The following is a 19,069-nucleotide window of genomic DNA, read 5'->3' as shown; positions in this document are numbered from 1 at the left end:
GTTTGGAAATCTGAGTGTACAGATGTCGACAAAGCTTATTGAAACAAAAAGCCTCAAATCAGTATTTTAACAAAAATTTAAATACTTCCATCCACACCAAACATCTGCTATATGCAATGGAAAATGAGTTCGGTGTGGCCCCGTTGCCTCGTGAACTGCATCCTGTCTGCTTTCAGCCTCGTGAGTTTATTGTTGAGTCTACAAAACCTGGCACTTTGGCAGCTTTCTTTCCAGCACCAGCACCTGCACCACCCCCTCCTGGAAGGCCTGTCTGAGGAATAACAGGTCCTGAAAAAAAAAAGGTTCAAATGTTACTTGGCTCATCGGACAGAGCGTGACAAATATACAGTGTGAAAAACACAAGCACATCTTTCTTATCCAAACAACTGTAACTGTGATCCTTGCCTACCCGGTACTCACAACACTGTTAACAGCTCTCTTTAAAATTCTTAATTTATAACATTTGGAAATGTACAATGTTTGGAGTCCAACTTGGCTCTTTATCAGAGACATCAATTCCTCTGCACCTGACAAATAGCCATTCTGGGGTTTGAAAAGTTTTACTTGTCCTAAAATATTACAGTAAAAATTTTAAAGGGAACAGTTAGTAGTGTTTCAAGTCCTTGGGAGGTAGAAATCACAGTCTGACCACCAGAAACAGAGCAAAATACTATTACAAAAAAAAGGGACAATAATGGGTCTTGAGGGCTTGAGTTTGTGTCTTGCCTCCAGCGGGCACTGAAGCTCCAGTCCCGGCGCCTCCAGGACCTCCACCTGCCCCAAGCACAGTTCCAGCTCCTGAAATGAAAATAGAATATAAATATACAATTTCGAGCTCGAGGTTACACTTACATTCACTTAAACTGAAGTAAGAGATTAGTGAAAACCCTGTAACATGAGTATTCAATTGTAGTACATCCCACAAACACTAGAGGGCCCTGTGATACTGAGAAGGACTGTGAGCAGATGTGTGGTTTGTGCCAGACTTGACCTCCTCAGCAGGGAGCCAGATCCTTAGACTACCCACTGGTATTGAGAGCAGCTGATGTGACCCAACAAGTCTGTCATCGCCTCATGATCAAAAGCAGCATGGCCGACTTTTAATCTAATCAGGAGCGGCCCGCCAGCATGCATGGCATTTGCCTTGCCTCATCAAATGCCTCATTTCTTTGGCTATCCCTCGTGCAGGAAATGAGCTGTCAGTTTCACTTGCATGGGAGCTTGGCAGCAGCATTAAAACACATTGGTTTATTTGTTTAAAGTTTTTTTTACATTTCTTAATCTTAAATTCCCCATACAGGACAGCCGTTGCCGGACAGACATTGCGCACTGCTTGTAAGTATGTGGCCTGGGAGATTTGGTGAGGAAAAGTTTGGCAAGGGAGTGTTTTGTTTTATCTGTACTCTTTCAGAGGAATTAATGGTTATTTTGAGTGTCATGAAAAAAGCACAGACTGATTCGAGGGACTGAAGTTTTGTCATTGCCAACCAATACTTAAGAATAGGCTCTTTGCCATAGTACAGCTCTGGTGATGATTGGGCCCCTCCTGAGTCCACGCTTAATCAGCCCTCTGAAATTAAAGCCAATCAAGTGCACATACGTGGCGCAGACTTTAAGGTCAGGCTGGGCTCTGCTGAAGTTCAAACTGGCCTATGTTTGCAGGTACGTGATGAAAATGTCCTTGTTTGCCAAACAGTGTTTTTCATGCTGAGTTACCATTAATATGAAACATTCATTTTGGCTTTCTCATAACATGCAAGCATGCAGACTTCTAAGAAGCCTTGTGTCAGTATTCAGCTCAGTTCAAGTTTGTACAATAGTCTGTCATCAGGCCAAGAATCAGCTGGGCAGAGGGCCTCCGGCACCTACGATTAGGACAACCAGAAAAAGATGTTCAGCGAAGGACCCTCAAGGGATGACTGTGGTTTTCGTGTTGTTGTCTCAGTGCCATCATAGTGACATAATAGCAACTGAATTTAATGTGGGATACTCTTCAATCCAAGCATGAACCAAGATGATTTTGTCCAGCCTCTCATGATTGCTTCCTAAACCAGGCCGGAGACCAGTGGCCCACCTCAGTGAAATGATAGTGAAAGCAGTAGCATTACACTTAATATCATACTCAGAACCCGTGCCTCACATTTGAACTTTCCAGAACGAGAGTTTGCATTAAATTTCAAAATCTTTAACACAAAGAAGAGATGATTTTTCTTAATGGCACACCATCGCAGTTCCACCTTTCTACAGGGATCTTTAGCCACAAGCCAAAAAGGAAATAGGAGAAGCAAACTTGGCGACCTGGAATTCGAGGCATTTTTACTGCAAGGTTGAAACTGAGTGCTAAAAAGCCACATAAAATCACTGCAGCCATCAACACAAACAACTCAAAACAAGCAAGGGGAACATGATCAATGTCTCATTCCAACAGACCAATATTCCACCATCATGAGCCCCAGTTTCCACCACAGTCACTGAGCTAGTTTTTGACTGAGTGTTTAAAGGAATGCTTGTTTAGAAATCGAGGAAAAAGTGCTCCACTGCTTGTGATGCCGTCACTTGTCCTCGTGTGCGTTCGAAACATAAACAAAAGATGCCAGGATTAACACCTACAGTAAATAGCTGATGCAAATGTTGTCATCTTCAGAATTGTAGTTTTTGACATGTTATAATAGTTTCTAACAGATATGATTGGCAAAAGCAACATCTTTCCATTCCACAAAGTGTAAGAACACTTTAAGCAGCACAGTCTATTCAACCAGAGGGACAGTGGAAATCTGACAGACACATCTTTGGAAGGTAAAAGGAGGTCATTATGTACTAAAAGTTGACTTTACTTAAATAAAAGGTCAGAAATTGATCACCTCAGGACTAGACTAGACTGTACAAGCTAAAAAGCTAATTTTGAGGTAATCTGTTTCCTCAAATATTTTTAAAGTAAGTTCACTTTGTCAGACTTTACAGTAGGGTTTTAAATGTAGTATATCACTCGATATCATTAAATTCATGTCTCCAATTAACTTGTGCCAACACTCCCTCCAGCTGTACCTCTTTTGGCCGCCTTCTGTCCACCTCCTGGGAAAAAGCCCCCAGCGCCTCCACCATATCCACCATATCCACCTAAACCAAACAAAGGAGCAAAAGGTGAACGACTGTACTTGCTTACAGAAGAAGGTAAACTTTCTATCACACATTTCAAAGACATTTTAGACTTTTGCTGTAATCTTCTAACCTACTGTCAACTAAATGTGACACTCATTCTCGCACACACCACCAATTCTAGTTTCCATTCCAGGCTACAAGTACTCACCTCCTCCAAGGCCTCCACCTCCGAGACCACCACCTCCTAGATTGCCATAACCTTGATGAAAACAGGCAGAAGAATGAAAGAAAGAAAGAAAGAAAGAAAGAAAGAAAGAAAGAAAGAAAGAAAGAAAGAAAGAAACAGAGTGAGAATTGTTGTACAAAAGGATGAAGTCAGTTTTCTTCATTGTGGGTATCATGAGTTACTGGTGATTTGTTCTCTCATCAAAACATTTCCCAGGACTTGAAAGTACTACATACTGTATATTTAAGAAAACATAAAGCACATGAAATATGACACAATATCATGTGTGCTTCATTAAGTTTGATTGAAAACACTCGCATTTACGTTTCTAGAGCCAAGGACGGTACCTTGGGCCCGAGCTGACCCCCTACTGACGAAGAAACATGATAGATGGAACATAAAAAAAGTGAATGTCCATCTTGTTATGCTTTATTCTAAACACTGGAGGGAGCAGTCTCTTTTTTCAGAGACAGAAAAGGGCCCAAACTAATGTATAGCATGGGTGGTAAAAGCATGAATAAAATCAGAACCCAGCATGGGTTTCCGCTTGCTGTCAAGAACAAGTGAGAAGTAGATGAAAGAATGGAAAAGGTGAAGAAAGAGGGAAAAGGACATTAAATAAACTGCTTGACACCTGCTCGTGGATTGAAAGCCACTGGAAGTAGGAGCTCACTGTATGGCCTAAACTAAATACTATTTAACGTTAGCCATAAATCTTTAAACGTGCATATCTACAGGTGCATTAGAAGACTTTCGAATTAGAAAATACTTATCAATGGAAGTCTTGTATTGCTTGACAGTAATGGACTTGAAAAGCAAATAAGCAGTGAAAACCAACCCTGCCAATATGAAAAAAAGTCAGAATGAACTTAAAAGAGGTACTTTAATCCATCAGGATAACTCTGGCTTTGAATTGTCAGACATTGCAAAACATTCAACTCACAATAACTCAAGTCTAATCATTTTCCATGTATGTAAAGTGTGTGGAAAAAGTGACAAGAGGCGGAATATCAAGATTCATTAAGTTGAACTTAAGAGTCTCCAGATAACTGCCACGGTGATATATTCCTATTTTCTAACGCTAACATATGAGGGTCCATGCTTTATAACATGTCAGGCACATCATTCTCCGAGTTGTATTAAAAGAAGCTGTGAGCTGAAGCAAGCTTCCCCAATCAGAGGCAAACATGTTAGAGTAATGACTGTTTGAAACAAGAAGAAACTTGAATGCTGCCAGCACACTAGTCCACCAAGAAACTTGTTTTCATCAATACTTGAAAAGCCAAAAAGTCTGGGGTGAGCAGCTAATCATGGGAAACAAGCTGAACAAGTGAGGGGGAGAACGAGAGGAACAGATCAGACTGGAGGGTGAGAGCATCGAGTCCAGCAGTCTGCAGGGTGCAAGGTAATGATACTGACGAGGAGGAGGAATGTGCTGGAAGAGATAGATAGAAATGATGGAAGTGTGGAGTTTCATGACCTAGTCAAAACAAATGTGGGCACTGGCCTTGCCAAGCGATTGGCAAACAGACTGAGCATGCAGTGCAAGCCCAGACGCTAAGCTAAGCACCCTTGCAATAATCCATCTCCTACAAAGCTTTGAGCTTGATTCTCTCCGATTGCTCAACCATCCCAAGACACACCTCGGAGTAATAACAACAGTAATCAATTCTTGTATAAATCACACTGATCTAGGGGCTTTCATTTTTCCAGTGCTATGTTGACAGAAGAAATCCGTCTTATTTGTCTCAATTTAATCAGTGAGCTCCCCACGCCATAAAAATGTTAAGGCATTGACAGAACAAGATAGTTACAAGATAGTCAAACACTGCTGAAGCCTTACACCCTAAGAAAATTAGTCTGGTATGAAATGTTCTTTAAAATTGGTCTGGTCTAGCCTCAAGATCACACAGGTGTATATGTATTTGACAGTGTGAGTGTTGGAAATAAAGAGCACAGTCTGCACAACAGAGAGATTGTGTGTGTGTCGCTGGAGGAGAAACAAGAAGAGAGAGTGAAAACAGGCTTTTAGCCTATTCATGCATCATCTGGCCCACCTGTGCTCACATATGCATGACCCAACCTGGCTCTGACAGGCGTGCTCAGGGACGACCAGCACCTGCCACGTTGAGCTCAATGATTTGAAATCAGGAGACAAGACGCAGACACGCAGAAGTCAGAGGATGTGTATGTGTGTGTGTGTGTGTGTGTGTGTTTGACCATGAGTGCAGGGCCTTGAGCAGACATAAGGTTTAGACAAGGGAAAAAAAGGGAGAAGAAACTTTATGTTCTGACATCACCAGACGCTGGGAAAATAAAACGCACTCAAGTAAAAAAATACTACCCTGGAGGTTGTGTATTTTCAGGGTGAAAGTGAGAGAACATGCTAACAAAATCTGGATCTTTGTCAGTTTGGCATCTATCTTCTGATTGTATATTTGGGAGAAGGAAGCTTTAGCACAAAAGGTCTCTGTTTAGCCGTATTTACACCCTCTTGTCAGCACAAACAAGCGTGTTTTTGTTGGACTACTATTATTACAGCGCGTCAGCTCACACAAATAGTCCTGTCTTAGCTCACGCATTATTGGAAGTCTACACCAATGTTGTTTGTTGTCATGAACCACACACATCGAAAATCTGCACCGCGACCCTGATATCAAATCATCGCTTTTCTTTGGTGCTGCTCCCAGCATTCACTTGATTGCTGACAAGCTGAAGGATTTTCTGTGCGCTAATGTAGTGGCTAATTTTCTTAGTGACCCTCAAGGTATAATAGGAATCCCAAGAGACCACTTGAAACCCCAGCTGCCACTGGGCCTTGGACAAAGAAACCCTACAAAAGGTCAATACTCCCAATAGAAGATGGAAGGCACCGAAACCCAATACTACACAGGAGGAATGACTGGAGGCCAAGGAAATTGGAAGGTAAGCGATGCAGGACTGCGATGCATCATAGTTTCCTCCGCTTAGATTTGAAAAAGAAAAAAGTGTGACAGAAACATGGTTTACTTGCCAGTTTCCATTCAGAAAAGACCACTGGCTTTCACAGCTGTGCAGTGACAAGTGCACCAGCAGGTTGTTGAGGTGAAACCTGGGATGGTGTGGCAGTGAATAATTGAGCATCACCCAGCGGCGGTGATTCATCTGTGGTGGCTGGTTTCAGAATGATCTCAGTGAGGGTACACAAGTAAGCATAAAAAGTCTAGACCTTCTCTGACAAAGAAGGAGTCTTGTTTTCAAAGGGAGTGAAAATGTGACGAAGGACAGGCTGCCATATTCATCGCCTCCTGCTGCACCATGTCATGTGCGCTGGTCTTTATTCTGAAGACTGATGCTGGAATAAAACCAGCCAGACAGCATGGCAAGTTCTTTCAGTCACCAGTCATGTTCTCAAACGCTGGTCCAGCACAAGCGATGGATATCAGCCAGTGTGAACAGAAATATCTGGTTTCAATCTCAAAACTCAGACGTCTTGCTCATGCTCCGTTGGGGTTAGGTAAGGTAATCCTCTGTTTCAGCACCAGAGGAATACAAGACACATTAATCAAAACAGTGTCTTCGGCCCTCATACTCGTTCTCTCACCCTTGTTCTCAACGATTCTCCATCTTTTTCCCCTTTTCTCTCCGTAAGGTGTCGACCAGACGTGAGGTGTTAATAGCAGCAACCGGAGGAAGCGAAATGTGAGAAGTGAAAGACGGATTTGCTCGCTCCTTTCCATCTTCTCCTTTTACCCCCTACTCTCCCCTTCTGTCCTCTACTTCATGAACCAGCTGGGCCTGGTGAAGGGTTTAATTTAAGAGCCCAAAGAATTCCATGGCAAAGATCCACCGTAACTCTCGGCAGACGCGCAGAGAGTAGACTTCGGAGCTGGAGCTCTGGAATGTCCAGGAAATTTTTGGGACTTGTTTCTCACCGTATACTTTGTTTGGGCTCATATTTAATCAGGCAAGTGGTCGAAGAAGAAATATTTGTTTACTGAAAAGCCAGGGGACAAGATTACAGCTCATATGCCTCTTTAATAGTGTTGTCTGAAGGCCAGTTTCTGTGTGCAAAAATGATTAGAGGGTCACAGAACAGTGATGAATTGAGTCTTTTGTTTCAGCTAAATACTGGATTTGTTGTACAAACCACCACAAACCATCAAACCACAAACATACAAAGAGGAAGGCGTTGTTGATAGAGGCGTGCTATGGCAGTGCAAATGCTACAATTTTCTGTTATGTGATGGAAAATCTTCGGGATAATTTCTTCTTCAAAGGCTCTCCGGAGGTCCCCGAAGAATCCACATTTCTCCTGATTGACAGGCAGATTCTGTTCTTCGGCTGTGGTCCCATGTAGATTTTCACTTTTAAAGCTAAGCCCATCATTATGTCCTTCATTGTCATGACACCGGATTTTTATCGGTATCAAATTATCACACTGTTCCACTTCCAAGTTGGTGGATAAATTGCATTCTTACGAGGTGACGCAGGACGAGCTGGATGAAAGAGGGATGATGCAAAGTGCTGTAGTGATTCCAGATCGCGTGAGACAAGTGGACACACTGAAGCTCCCCTTTCTTACTCCCCCCCTCCCTCCGTCATGACCCTCCCAGCTTCTTGTCACTTCCAGGTTCTTTGTGCTGTCAGTCACAGGCACCGAGCTATGAGAAGCCGGACTAGTCGCATGTTGGACTAATTAAGCATTCACACAGTCACACCACTACACACAAACTCTCTCCCTCCCTGGCTGGTGTGAGCTAGCCAACTTTGGCGGCAAGCCTTTTATTGTTTTCGCTTTCCTCTTTCCATGGAGTCATTGACACTATCAATAAGAGGTCCCAAAGCCTCAGCCTCGCTCTGTGCCAGATGACCCCAAGTGCACAACTGCCACGGCTCCTACAGACAAACAAGGACAGGGTCTAAGGTTGCCTCATTCTCTGCCTTCTTTGCTTTTAGGGCTGTGTCCAGGTCAAAATCAGTGCAAGAAAACTGGACCTCCAAACTGCCACATGAGAAGTTAGTCATCACTGGTACGGGTGGTCATTTTTTAAACTTTTATAGGGGGTGTTTGCATCATACTGAAAAAGAGAATGTGCTCTGTTTCATTATGCGTCGATGAAGCAACTTTGGAGGGTCCCACCAAACCCACGCATTTGGGCAACAGAACACACACATCATCTCAGAGACATTGAGCAAGTCTTATAAATGGCTCCAAATTAACTGTAACTGTAAAAGTCACCATTACACGCCATGTCGATTACACACACTGCCACAACTAGGCTGCCTTCCCAGTGACGTCTGCGGTTGTCTGACCTCACCGGCCTGAGCCCTTGTGAGTCTTTCACCTCCACAAACACAAGCCTTAACTCAAACACATCTGCGAAAACACCATTACTGTCGTCCCTTAATTCAAACTGTGCTCGTTTGTACACCATATCCACTGACTTTGTGAAGTTTGTGCTACAAGCCATACAGAGCAGAACATGCTATGGTAGAAGCTTTTGATTTGACCAAACAGCTCTCCCTTTGCCCCGTTCCTGTGAGATTGAAAAGCCTCTGCTTTTCTACATTTGTATCTACCTCTAAAGGAATGTCGCAGTTGCTCTGCCAACACTGAGCCCCTGAATATGTCCTAAGCGTATCCCTAACCCAGTGCTCATACCATCGCCTATTTTAGCTTGGCACACACACTTCCAGCATGTACTGTACAGGCACGAGGACAAGGCAGAAAGACACTGCAAGCATTCAAGGATGCAGTAGTAGTATTAGTACACGTTTTGAAACACTGCTTATTTCTAATAAGTCGGTTCGATGTCTTGAGTTCAATTGTGCAAATTATCCATGAGAGGTGAGAAAACCAGTTAACAAACACAGCCTGTGGCCATGGTATGTAAAGTTGGCCAAGTGTGTTTCCTCTCCCAGATGGTCCACATATGCATCCCACTGCCAGTCCTCTAAATACTTCTCTGACAACTCAGGGTTGAGAAAAGAGACTAGTGTTCGACAGGTTGTCTCCACTCAGAATATCCACATCGAAACACTGACGTTAGACCCATTGAGCCGACCTCAGATGCATTTTCCAAGTCCCTCTGTCATCATAAATGTTGGGATCATCGTGTAGCCATGCAAGGAATTTCACCATGACAAACATATGGGATGCTCTACAAAGGGAAACAAGTGTGAGAGATAAATTGTGTCATTGACAGTGGAAAATCTGTCTGCCAAATTGTACATTACATGCGTGTAGAAGTATTCCTACATGGGCTGCAACACACCAGAATACCTGAAAGGCCTACAGGGCCAGAGCTGAAGTCATCTTAAAATCATTCGTCTTCACACATCATGTTCAGCACTGGGTCTAGATTAATGTTCAGCAATCAACCAAACATTTTGATGAGGTCAATATCATTGAATTAGAATTTTAAAATGACTCAACCTCACTGGGAACTCAAGATTTATGACACAAAACCAATACAAGAATTGATTACTCACTAAGGACACCTTCTACTCAATGACACTTAAAGCAAATACATTCCATATGTCACATTCTGCCTCTGTCAACTTCCTCAGCCACATTCCCATTTCCTCATAACCAACCACCAGACTTCCTCATTCACCTGCTAACCTGTTCTCACCTTCATCATCACTCTCACTCTCTACATACAGTATACCAGCCTAGATCCTTTGTTTGTTTCCCAGTTCATCCTTGTTTCTCTGGCTACGTTGAGACTGGCAGCCCAAAGCTGCTTTAAGGCATATCCAGATTGTATCCAGACTGATTTTAGGATGTCTGGAAAGCAATAAACCACATGAAATGCATTTTTTTGCAAATTGGATCCAAACCACTTTTGGAGGCCGTTTCAAATGCGATTTGATTCAAATTTCTGCAGCTGCGCCTCAGTCTGACCATTAGAAATAGATCGAAAATCAGTATCTCGTTATCAGTATCAGTGATTTTCATGTGAGACTGCAGATAAATAAACTAATTTAAATGTACTACTGTTGCTCTGATGCAACACCCTCTCGCACGACGTCCTGTTGACACAACTATCTGCCTGGTGACACATCATTATTAATAGCCTATAGACAATGAATCTGTAACTAACTAGTAACTAAATGAATTGAATATATGTAGTGGAGAGGAAGTGGTGGAAAAAGGAAACACTCAAGTAAAGTACATCAAAATTGTACTTAAGAACAGTACTTTAGTATTTTGTACATGGGTTCATTCTATCACTGGTTGTTCTAAGTTTGATGAAGGTGAAAATCGGTTCCAAATATCAGTTGTCGGTTTCTTTGATTTCTAATATTCGGCCCTGAAAAAGCCATATCAATCAACACCTACTGGGCGCTTATATCGGACTATAAGCCTCCTTTGTGTCACCTGCAGTGCAGAATACAATGGCGTCATCAAATCCAGACAGACAGAATTGCATCAGAGCATCTGAGTTGGAATCCAGGCTGCTACGAGCAGAGCGGTATGGAAGGCAACATGGAGGAAAACAGTCTGTGGAGTCATGCTGAAATAAACTGTCTGCTCCGCAGCTGAGCGAGATGATTGATCGTGCTTCAGAGTTGGAAAGCTGCGTCACCAGCTTACGAAGTTACTGAAGCCTACGTCATTACCATAGCAACCCAGGAAGATTTGTTGGATATGTCTAGACCCAAAAATCTGATCTGATCACTTTGAAATAATAGCACGGACTCTCTGTCTTTCAGATCTGATTTGAGAAACAAATTGGATTTCCTCGCCGTCTGAACTTAGCCCAAGTGCCTTGTACTTTGGTTTTTGAGCAGCCTGGAGGTACTCTGCTTCTATTCCTCGACCTGGACCTGATCCTGCAGGTCTGTAAACACCAGCCTGTAAACTTGTTTCTGTACGTCACAGAACTCATGCCATGTATAAAGATATGTGATATTCTGCGCCTTGTGTTGCACATTTTGATCCGCTACAGCTACCCAGTGTGGAGCATGAACTCTCATATCAAAATACCGTCTGTGTAACTCTCAACTCCTCAACTAGCTCAGTAAAACGTGGCAATACTTACTGAGTCACAAATCCATAAAACAGACCTTCTGATCTAAGAGACCAAATTACAGTTCAACAAAGTCCTTCAACCGTTGATCAGTCTTGATTGACTCTTCGGGAAATAAGAGCAAGAAACTTCTCCATCACTACATAAACAACACTTAGACTGTACTGCCAGATGGACAGGGATAGAGGTACACACTCCAGACCTGCTGGCAACCGGAGCAGGGGAGAGGCTGTGGGAGCAGGCCAATGGATGGCTCATCACGGTGAACATGGAAGAAAAATTAGAGTGGTGGTAACATGCTCACCAGAGAACAACATGACACAGGACGGGACGGTGAAAGGCTGGGGAGCTGTTACTGAGTCATACTGAGTATCAGTATCAATTCAATTTGGGGGAAAGCAGAGTTAGAAACCGTAACGCGTGGTATGTGTGACTGATCAGACCAAGAGAAACTAATAAAGCCCTTATCTGATCTTGCTTTACGCCGATGTCATTTTGATGCTCGAGATGAATTTGTGAGATTACTGAAGATGTTAAAAACAACATCTGGCGACATGCAAGATAAATTGTTTGGGGAGCAATAGACTTTTCCAATACGATCAAACAAGCTGTGTTGGCTGCGTGAACACTGGATGGAGGGGTGTTTGGGCTCTGATGTATTTGATAAAAAAACGTCACCCCAGCAGACAGTTCATGTTCCAAGATATAAAAAAATTGACGCTGTGACTCAGTATAGAAGAAATTGAGGAAAAGGAGAGAAAGACGAGCGGGTAAGAACTGAGGAGAAGGCCATCGTTCACATAGTTCCTGTGTCAGAATAAGCAGCACTTGATTTATGGCGTCTGCTTATATTTGTCTCTGCGCTGGAGGAAATACTGTCACATCCCCCAACTAATGCCAGGACACATATTAAGTATTTACATGTCTGCACATGTGCTCACACTTGTAAGTACACACATATGAGGACCATAAACATTTTTATATAGACTTACGGTCATGCACATTCACATGCAGATGCTTCCAGTCTCTGACAGCTCGGAGGACAGGTCTGAGCTCCAGTAATGAAAAGCATGTGTGCTCCAGGAGACTAAACCTCCTCCAAGCTCATCTTCTTTTGGCTAAACACTTTCATCCTCACCTCAATTTATCAGTCTCCTTTCTTTCAGCGAGCTCTGTAAGCATGTGTGCGTTGCCCGAACAAATGTGTGTGTGTGTGTGTGTGTGTGTGTGTGTGTGTGTGTGTGGGTGTGTTAGTGAGTGCTGGTATGACATATACAGTACACGATATGCTCCACAGAGTTATTGGGCCTTTCCGTTCTCCTTGCTTCACGCTGTCTCTTCTCTATCCTCCCCGTATCCATTCTGTCTTTCCATTTCTCTGCCTATCATCTCTCTTCCCGTTGAGAGGCAGACAAGTACACTTTGTGCTTCTTCAAACGGTGACCCTGATGTGAACCGGCAGAGTTTGAAGATGGAGCAAAAGAATCAGGTAATTTGATGGTCTGTGCATTTTTTTAATCACCGGAAAACGCACATAATAGTCAAACATTTATCTTGGTAACCGCACATGAGCATCCTTTCTAGCAGCAGCCTTTAAGTGAGTTCCAGCTTCAAGTGTTTGTCACATGAAAACTCAAAAGCACGTACATATTTGAAAGCTGCGTCTCTCGGTCGTACTGCAGGGTGGCCTGCCCTCACAGAAATCATAAGAGCCAAGATTTAAGAAACTCAAAACAAAACAACTGGCAGGGACATGTTGCCGCATTGACCAATGTAATCCATCATCCTAAATTGTATGGGTGTTGCCGTTTTCACAAGCATGATTTTATCTTGAACCTAATTGTAAGGACTGTTTTCACAATTTTTCCATTAGCTCTAATTGTCATGTTTATTCAGTGGCAGTGACGAGCCAAAAGGAGTGTGATAGTGTGAGACGGATGACAAACACGGACGTTATACGACAAGACGCCAGTTTAAAACTAATGTAGTTTAATACAGCAGCACTGTTATAAACGATACCTTCATGGAGAAGGCGATGGCTGATGCTACAGTGTAACAATTTCCTTCATTTCGACTGGTGGAGCTACCTCAGAGACAAATGACACTTTTATTTTTATTCAAAACCTATTTCTTTTGCTTTTGAACATTTTACATCACTATACTTTGGAGCTTCCTCCCTCTGTCCAACCCACACCCATCCATAAACTCTGTCACCTCACGTACAAAACAATAATAATAGTTTACAGAATATTTATAACAAAAATAAACATATTTTTACACATGCCCGCACGTATACATTTGTACATACATACAGTATAAGTAAAACTAAATGCTGTACACTTAGGTTATAAAGTCTTGAAACCAAAAATTAAAAAAATGAATCCCATATTTTATTTAATATATGGCTCTTTTGTTTGACTGTGTATGTAAGCCTTTCAATCGCTATGCTAGGTTTATAACTTGGTCATGCATAGTAGCATTGAGGCTTGAGCTACTGATGGACTGACTGACAGAGTACACCTGTTTGTCTACTTTTTATAGCTTAGAAATGTTAAAGGAACTAAAAAAAAAAACAGCGGAGCGTCATTATTTGACGAGTTGGAAAATGGGACTCAAAAATCTAATTTTCTTTCAAATAGGTCCTTTAAGCCGACTACCTTCAGATCGCTTTCCTTTTGAATAAGTTATGAACAACAAAATGGGTTCAATGACTGGGCTGCCTGCTCATGGGGCTTCTGCTTTATCTAGCTGCTGGTGCCAACTCAAGGAAAAAAGCCCCCATCACCATCCATCGTTCAACTTCCACTTCTTTTTTTTTTGACACAGAGCTCTGAAACGCTTTATGTCCCTGGACACTAACAGAGAGCTGACAGCTGGCCACGCTCACTTACATTGAAGACTATAGTATTTCATCCATCTACTATATGAAATCTATAAGCCAGGCAGAGAAATAATAAATGACACTGCTGACATATTCTGACTGCTCATAGACTTTTTATAGCCCATAGATTGATATAGTTTTGTTTGACATTCTGATGTGAACTTCTGTGACTATTGCTAACAGTTTTTAGATGGTGAGAGAAAGGTTGGACAAACAGCATGTTGTCTGTTTTGAGTCAACTGGCGAGCTAGCGAGGACTGATGATGTAGCCATCCCCAGCCACACACATCCATTCTCACCCTAAAACAGGCTATCCCAATGAAATAATAAAAAAAATCATGGGAGAAACAGTAACCTCTATGTTTCTCGTTAGCTGCGTCTGCGCTACCTGAAAGTGACAAGAGGCTGGCCTACGAAAGCCAAGCTTTGGCACTTTCATCGAGAGGATTGAATCCACCTTCGCTTGCGGGAACACAGGAGAGGAGATGGTGTCCAACAGCTGTTCATAAAGAGAAAGTTCCTCTTTCCAGCTTTCAGAGTATTGTCAAAGCTGGACGCTGACAGGCTTCACAATTAGTATAACATTAACAAGGTCTTGCATGAGCTGCGCTGCAATTCACTGCAGTCACGCTACTCACATAGCCAGCTGCTGTTCTCCATTACTGGCCATGCAAGGTGTGTTTCTGCGGAATGCTGTGTCACCACTTGGCTCCAACTGAAGAATGAACGGCAGCTCTCTCATTGTGCGCGCATCAAAAATGAGTTAACTGTTGTTTGCATTTGTGATTCATGATTATATGAACCCTGTTTTATATACATGAAAGGTAAATATAAAGGGGTCAACGATTTTTCATATGCTGGTTGCACATAATGTCCTTTGGCATGTTTTCTCTGGCACAAGCCAAACACTGACTAACTGAAGCAAATGGATTCAACCTGCCGTTGATGGAGTAAAGTCATGGAAACTTCATACTTGCAAGTAGGACTCCAGGAATTGGTGAATTAGTTCATTTTCACTGATAAAACTATTTAACTAGTGATCATTTGTACCGAACAAGCAATGTAGTTCAGCCTGGCAGTAGTTTAAACAAACTACATTTCTACCCCTGGAGAAATGTAGTTTGTAAAACTACTGCTAAAAAAAGTAGCTTTAGCAATTACTTATACTCATTATACTCATTTAACTCGGGGTTAAATAAATCAACATATGGTGTATATGAAACAAAATATAATAGCCTACAAAAAATTCACATGCCAGCAGAAATATGCCTCTCAACTCAAGTTTTATTTTTTAAAGAACAAAAGCTGACATGTTTGGTCAACATCACAGGAACACGTAGCTCGTGTCTGTAAATGCATCTATATCCAACATGTACATGCTCAAATATGGCCATGGTTGGGCTGGTGCGTTCAGGGGCACATCGGGGGTAGCGGGAGGGTTGTCCATGACGCGCTTGTGCCATATGAGCACTGTTTTCCTTGGCACAAAGACCCGCCCACTCGGTGAAGCATTTGAGTGCTGCCAGGGCAAGCCAATCAGAGGCAGTTTTGGCTTAGCATGTCATGATATGTTTCATGCCTTTTTTCAAAGAAAAATAAGATAAAATATATATTATATAGGTCTTTTTTTCTATAAAAAATTTTTTTTCATGTTATTGGCCAAAATTATAGTTTGTAAATTGAGTAGGTAAACTACAAAAAAGACCCAAAAAGTAGTTGAAATACTTGACGCAGCAAAAAATATGAATGTAGTTTAACTACCAGCAATTTACAGCAAATTGTAGTTAAGCTATGTAGTTCAACTACATGTAGTTTAAGTCTCCCCAACACTGCAAACAAGAATGTTTTCTTACATCTCGAGAGCAGGATTTGTAGGTCAGAGCAGAGCGTTTAAAACAATTACAGCTTCTTGCGATTTGGATATTTCACTTCAGTTACATTTCAGTTAATTTTGGAGCCTTATTTTGAACCTGTCAATGCTCCACGAAACATTAACTGTAAACCTGATGTCTTTGGTTTCTTCGGCTAACTAACCTAAGACAGAAATGTGCACATCTACTGTGAAGGTGTGTAGAAAGTTGCCATATCCAGATCTCACAGTTTCAGGAGAGATTATACGGATGGACTGATATGAAAAGTCACCACTGATGGAGATTACTGATTACCAGCATGAACCAGAAACTATTACTGATCCTTAGCCAATTCAAGTCTCTCATTTTATTTAGACGATGTGTAAAAACCTTAGCTGACCCTGTTCTCTCTGCTTCAGACGTTTTCTGTTCCCATACAGAGATTAATATGAACTGTGGGTGGGAGCAACCAGACCCAAACTGCTCCAATTTAAAAAAAACAAAAAACAAGCAGCTGCTTTAACATCATTGCCTTCCGTTTTTCTCACTAATGTAATTTATGCCATGTAAGCCTGGTGAGGTGGAGGGAGAGCTTATGCATACAAAAGCCAGGGCCATGCTTCCCAAGTAATGCTCTGCTGATCCCAGCCAAAATCAACTTCCACTAAATACTTGATATTAGGTCATTTTCACAAAATGGCTCTCCCGCAACTCTTGTCGGAGGGTGGGGTTGTGGCACTCCAGAGGGACCCTTCTGTAACCTGCTCCATGTGTTATCAGGACTATTAGACGATGGCTTGGTTCCTTATCTCTCTAAACACAGAGAGGTAGGCTGAGATTGTATCAGGAATTAAACGATGGCTTAACATTGCTAACGCACAGATACGGCTCAGACTGTAATACAGCAAAGGAAAATATTTACTGTACGGTATCAGTGAGAAGGGCCAAGGTAAATTTCAACACGGAGGTTTCCAGATATTGTAAGGGTCTAGTATTACAATAACAATAATCAGTGCTCTGGCACCATTGTTTGGCAGGCGATGATGGCTGTTTGCACTCTGCCAATCATCACCTCAAAATGCAGCAGAGGTGTAGGAGTAGTGGAGGGATCTCTGTGGGCTCCTACCCAGTCGGGACGCCCCAAACAGCTGCCAGGCCAGTGTAAAGCAGCCCAGACGAAAACACAGGGTGATAAGAAAAACCTGGTGACAACCAATCAAAAGACTGATTCTCTTATGTTATTGCCCTGCGTCTGTGCAGGTCTCCCTTCTCTGCTGGTGTGTGAACATCATGTAGTCTATACATTAAGCTGCTTTATCCAGCCAATAACAATACATTCTGCTTCCTTCCTTTCAAGGCACTTCAACAGTATGTAATGCAGAGGGATTTTCCATGTTGTCAAGGAACAAAATCTGCCTCTAATAAAGCACTACTTCTTAAAACAGCTTTTAAATTTGTTCAATGGAGACTTTCTTCACAAGAAAATGTGGATGTATTTTACATAATAATTTAATATACAGTGTGAACATACAATACATACACTTCACATACATACATGTTTCAACTTACCTGGTTTAGGGGCCTTTCCACCTTGTCCTGTTGGGTGGAAACAAGTCAAATAAATATGTGCTTTTGCTCTATAATATCAAAACATTACATCTTTAATTCTAATTAATTCAAATTTAGTTTACTATGATTTTATCAAGTCTCAGATGTTAATTGAAAGGATCTATTCATGTGTTACAGACAGTTCTATAAAGCTTTTTAACTACGTGTCGCTATGTCTTAATATTGGCGATAACCACGATACTAAAAAATTGTTAATAAAAAACATATGATAAAGTCATCTGAACAGTCCAGCACAGATCAATTTGATGTTCATCTGGTTACCCTTTCACTATTCGTTAAGGAACATCTTTCTTTTTGTAAATTTTTTTACAGTCTTGGTTACAGACACTCCATCTCCCTTCACCCGTATTTTCAGCGGAGAAATCTGACAGGAAAACCAATTTAAAATTAAATTTGACTGATAGACTTTCAAAACATTTCTATAGATATGGCAATATACCATTGTTATCGTGATTTTGTTTGGCTATGATTATATATAGTCATAGCCAAAACTATAGTGAAGTTCTGATATTGTGACAGCCTGAATAAAAATAGGCTGAAACTACAAAAAAGTGTCTGAAAGCTTGTTTTGTTATCTTCATACCTGCTCCTGCGATGCCATAGCCACCAGGTCCAGCACCTCCTGGCACCAAACCACCTTGACCCCCACCACGTCCTAGACCTCCGTAACCTACTGTTGTCAGGGTTAAACAGACACAAGTGTGATTGCGATCATTGCTGTTATTAGAGTTGTCAACATTTATCGTTATCATCTGGTAATAATGTTCACGTCATGTCATCATGTTTAACGGCCACAATTTAGTGTTTCCTGTATTAAGATCACAATAATCATTTTTATTGACTGCTGAGCTTGTATGAGAGAAAAGGGCCTTTAATTTCCAAACCTCAAAATGTTGTCCAACAAACTGGCGTGACAAACACATTGTTTATTGCCACAGCATTTCCCTAGATTTTAATTAATCTTAGCCTGTGGTGGCGTGACAAGAAAGTCTCACCACGTGCTTCCCCCCGATCTGACCACAATAAAGCTCTGTTGACAGGGAACTGATCTTTACAACAGCTTTATTTTTCTTCTTGTGTTTGTGAACAAAGATTCTACGCTGTTAGTTGTTTTAGCTTGCACACAGCACTTTCAACTTTCAACCAACGGTATAAGAATATCATGTTTCAAAAGTCTCATCACATCACTTCTTCCCGCGCTTTTGGCTTGAGTACGCCAGCTTAAAAAAAAAAGGTGCACAGGGTCAAACTTGTCCTGCAAATGGAAGCTGACTCCATGCCAGGACACTGCCTACAGCTGGTGAACTGTTACTAAAATGGACCATGTATGCAGAGCTGTGAGTATGTTATGGATGTGTATAATGGC

The 19,069-nt window shown here is 41.8% G+C and overlaps 1 protein-coding gene and 1 long non-coding RNA gene across 24 annotated transcripts in view; one reads left to right on the top strand and one right to left on the bottom strand.

Moving 5' to 3' along the window:
* The window catches only part of elna (elastin a), a 53,990-nt gene that overhangs the window by 21,724 nt on the left and 13,197 nt on the right, over positions 1-19,069 (bottom strand). For all 23 annotated transcript variants that reach the window (XM_030438761.1, XM_030438770.1, XM_030438683.1 and 20 more), the window contains exons 4-9: positions 18,287-18,376; positions 17,644-17,670; positions 3,308-3,358; positions 3,046-3,117; positions 727-798; positions 208-288 (exon numbers count right to left, since the gene is read on the bottom strand). In XM_030438761.1, coding sequence (XP_030294621.1) covers positions 208-288; positions 727-798; positions 3,046-3,117; positions 3,308-3,358; positions 17,644-17,670; positions 18,287-18,376 — 393 coding nt within the window. The remainder of the gene's footprint in view (positions 1-207; positions 289-726; positions 799-3,045; positions 3,118-3,307; positions 3,359-17,643; positions 17,671-18,286; positions 18,377-19,069) is intronic.
* LOC115594630 (uncharacterized) lies at positions 1,076-3,581 on the top strand. Its single transcript, XR_003986529.1, has 3 exons — positions 1,076-1,335; positions 3,040-3,171; positions 3,293-3,581. It is a non-coding gene; the product is annotated as an uncharacterized LOC115594630 (long non-coding RNA).

Source organism: Sparus aurata, chromosome 2 (genome assembly GCF_900880675.1).
Source record: "Sparus aurata chromosome 2, fSpaAur1.1, whole genome shotgun sequence".
In the NCBI taxonomy this organism is placed as follows: domain Eukaryota; kingdom Metazoa; phylum Chordata; class Actinopteri; order Spariformes; family Sparidae; genus Sparus; species Sparus aurata.
This window is presented reverse-complemented; position numbering and strand designations above follow the sequence as displayed.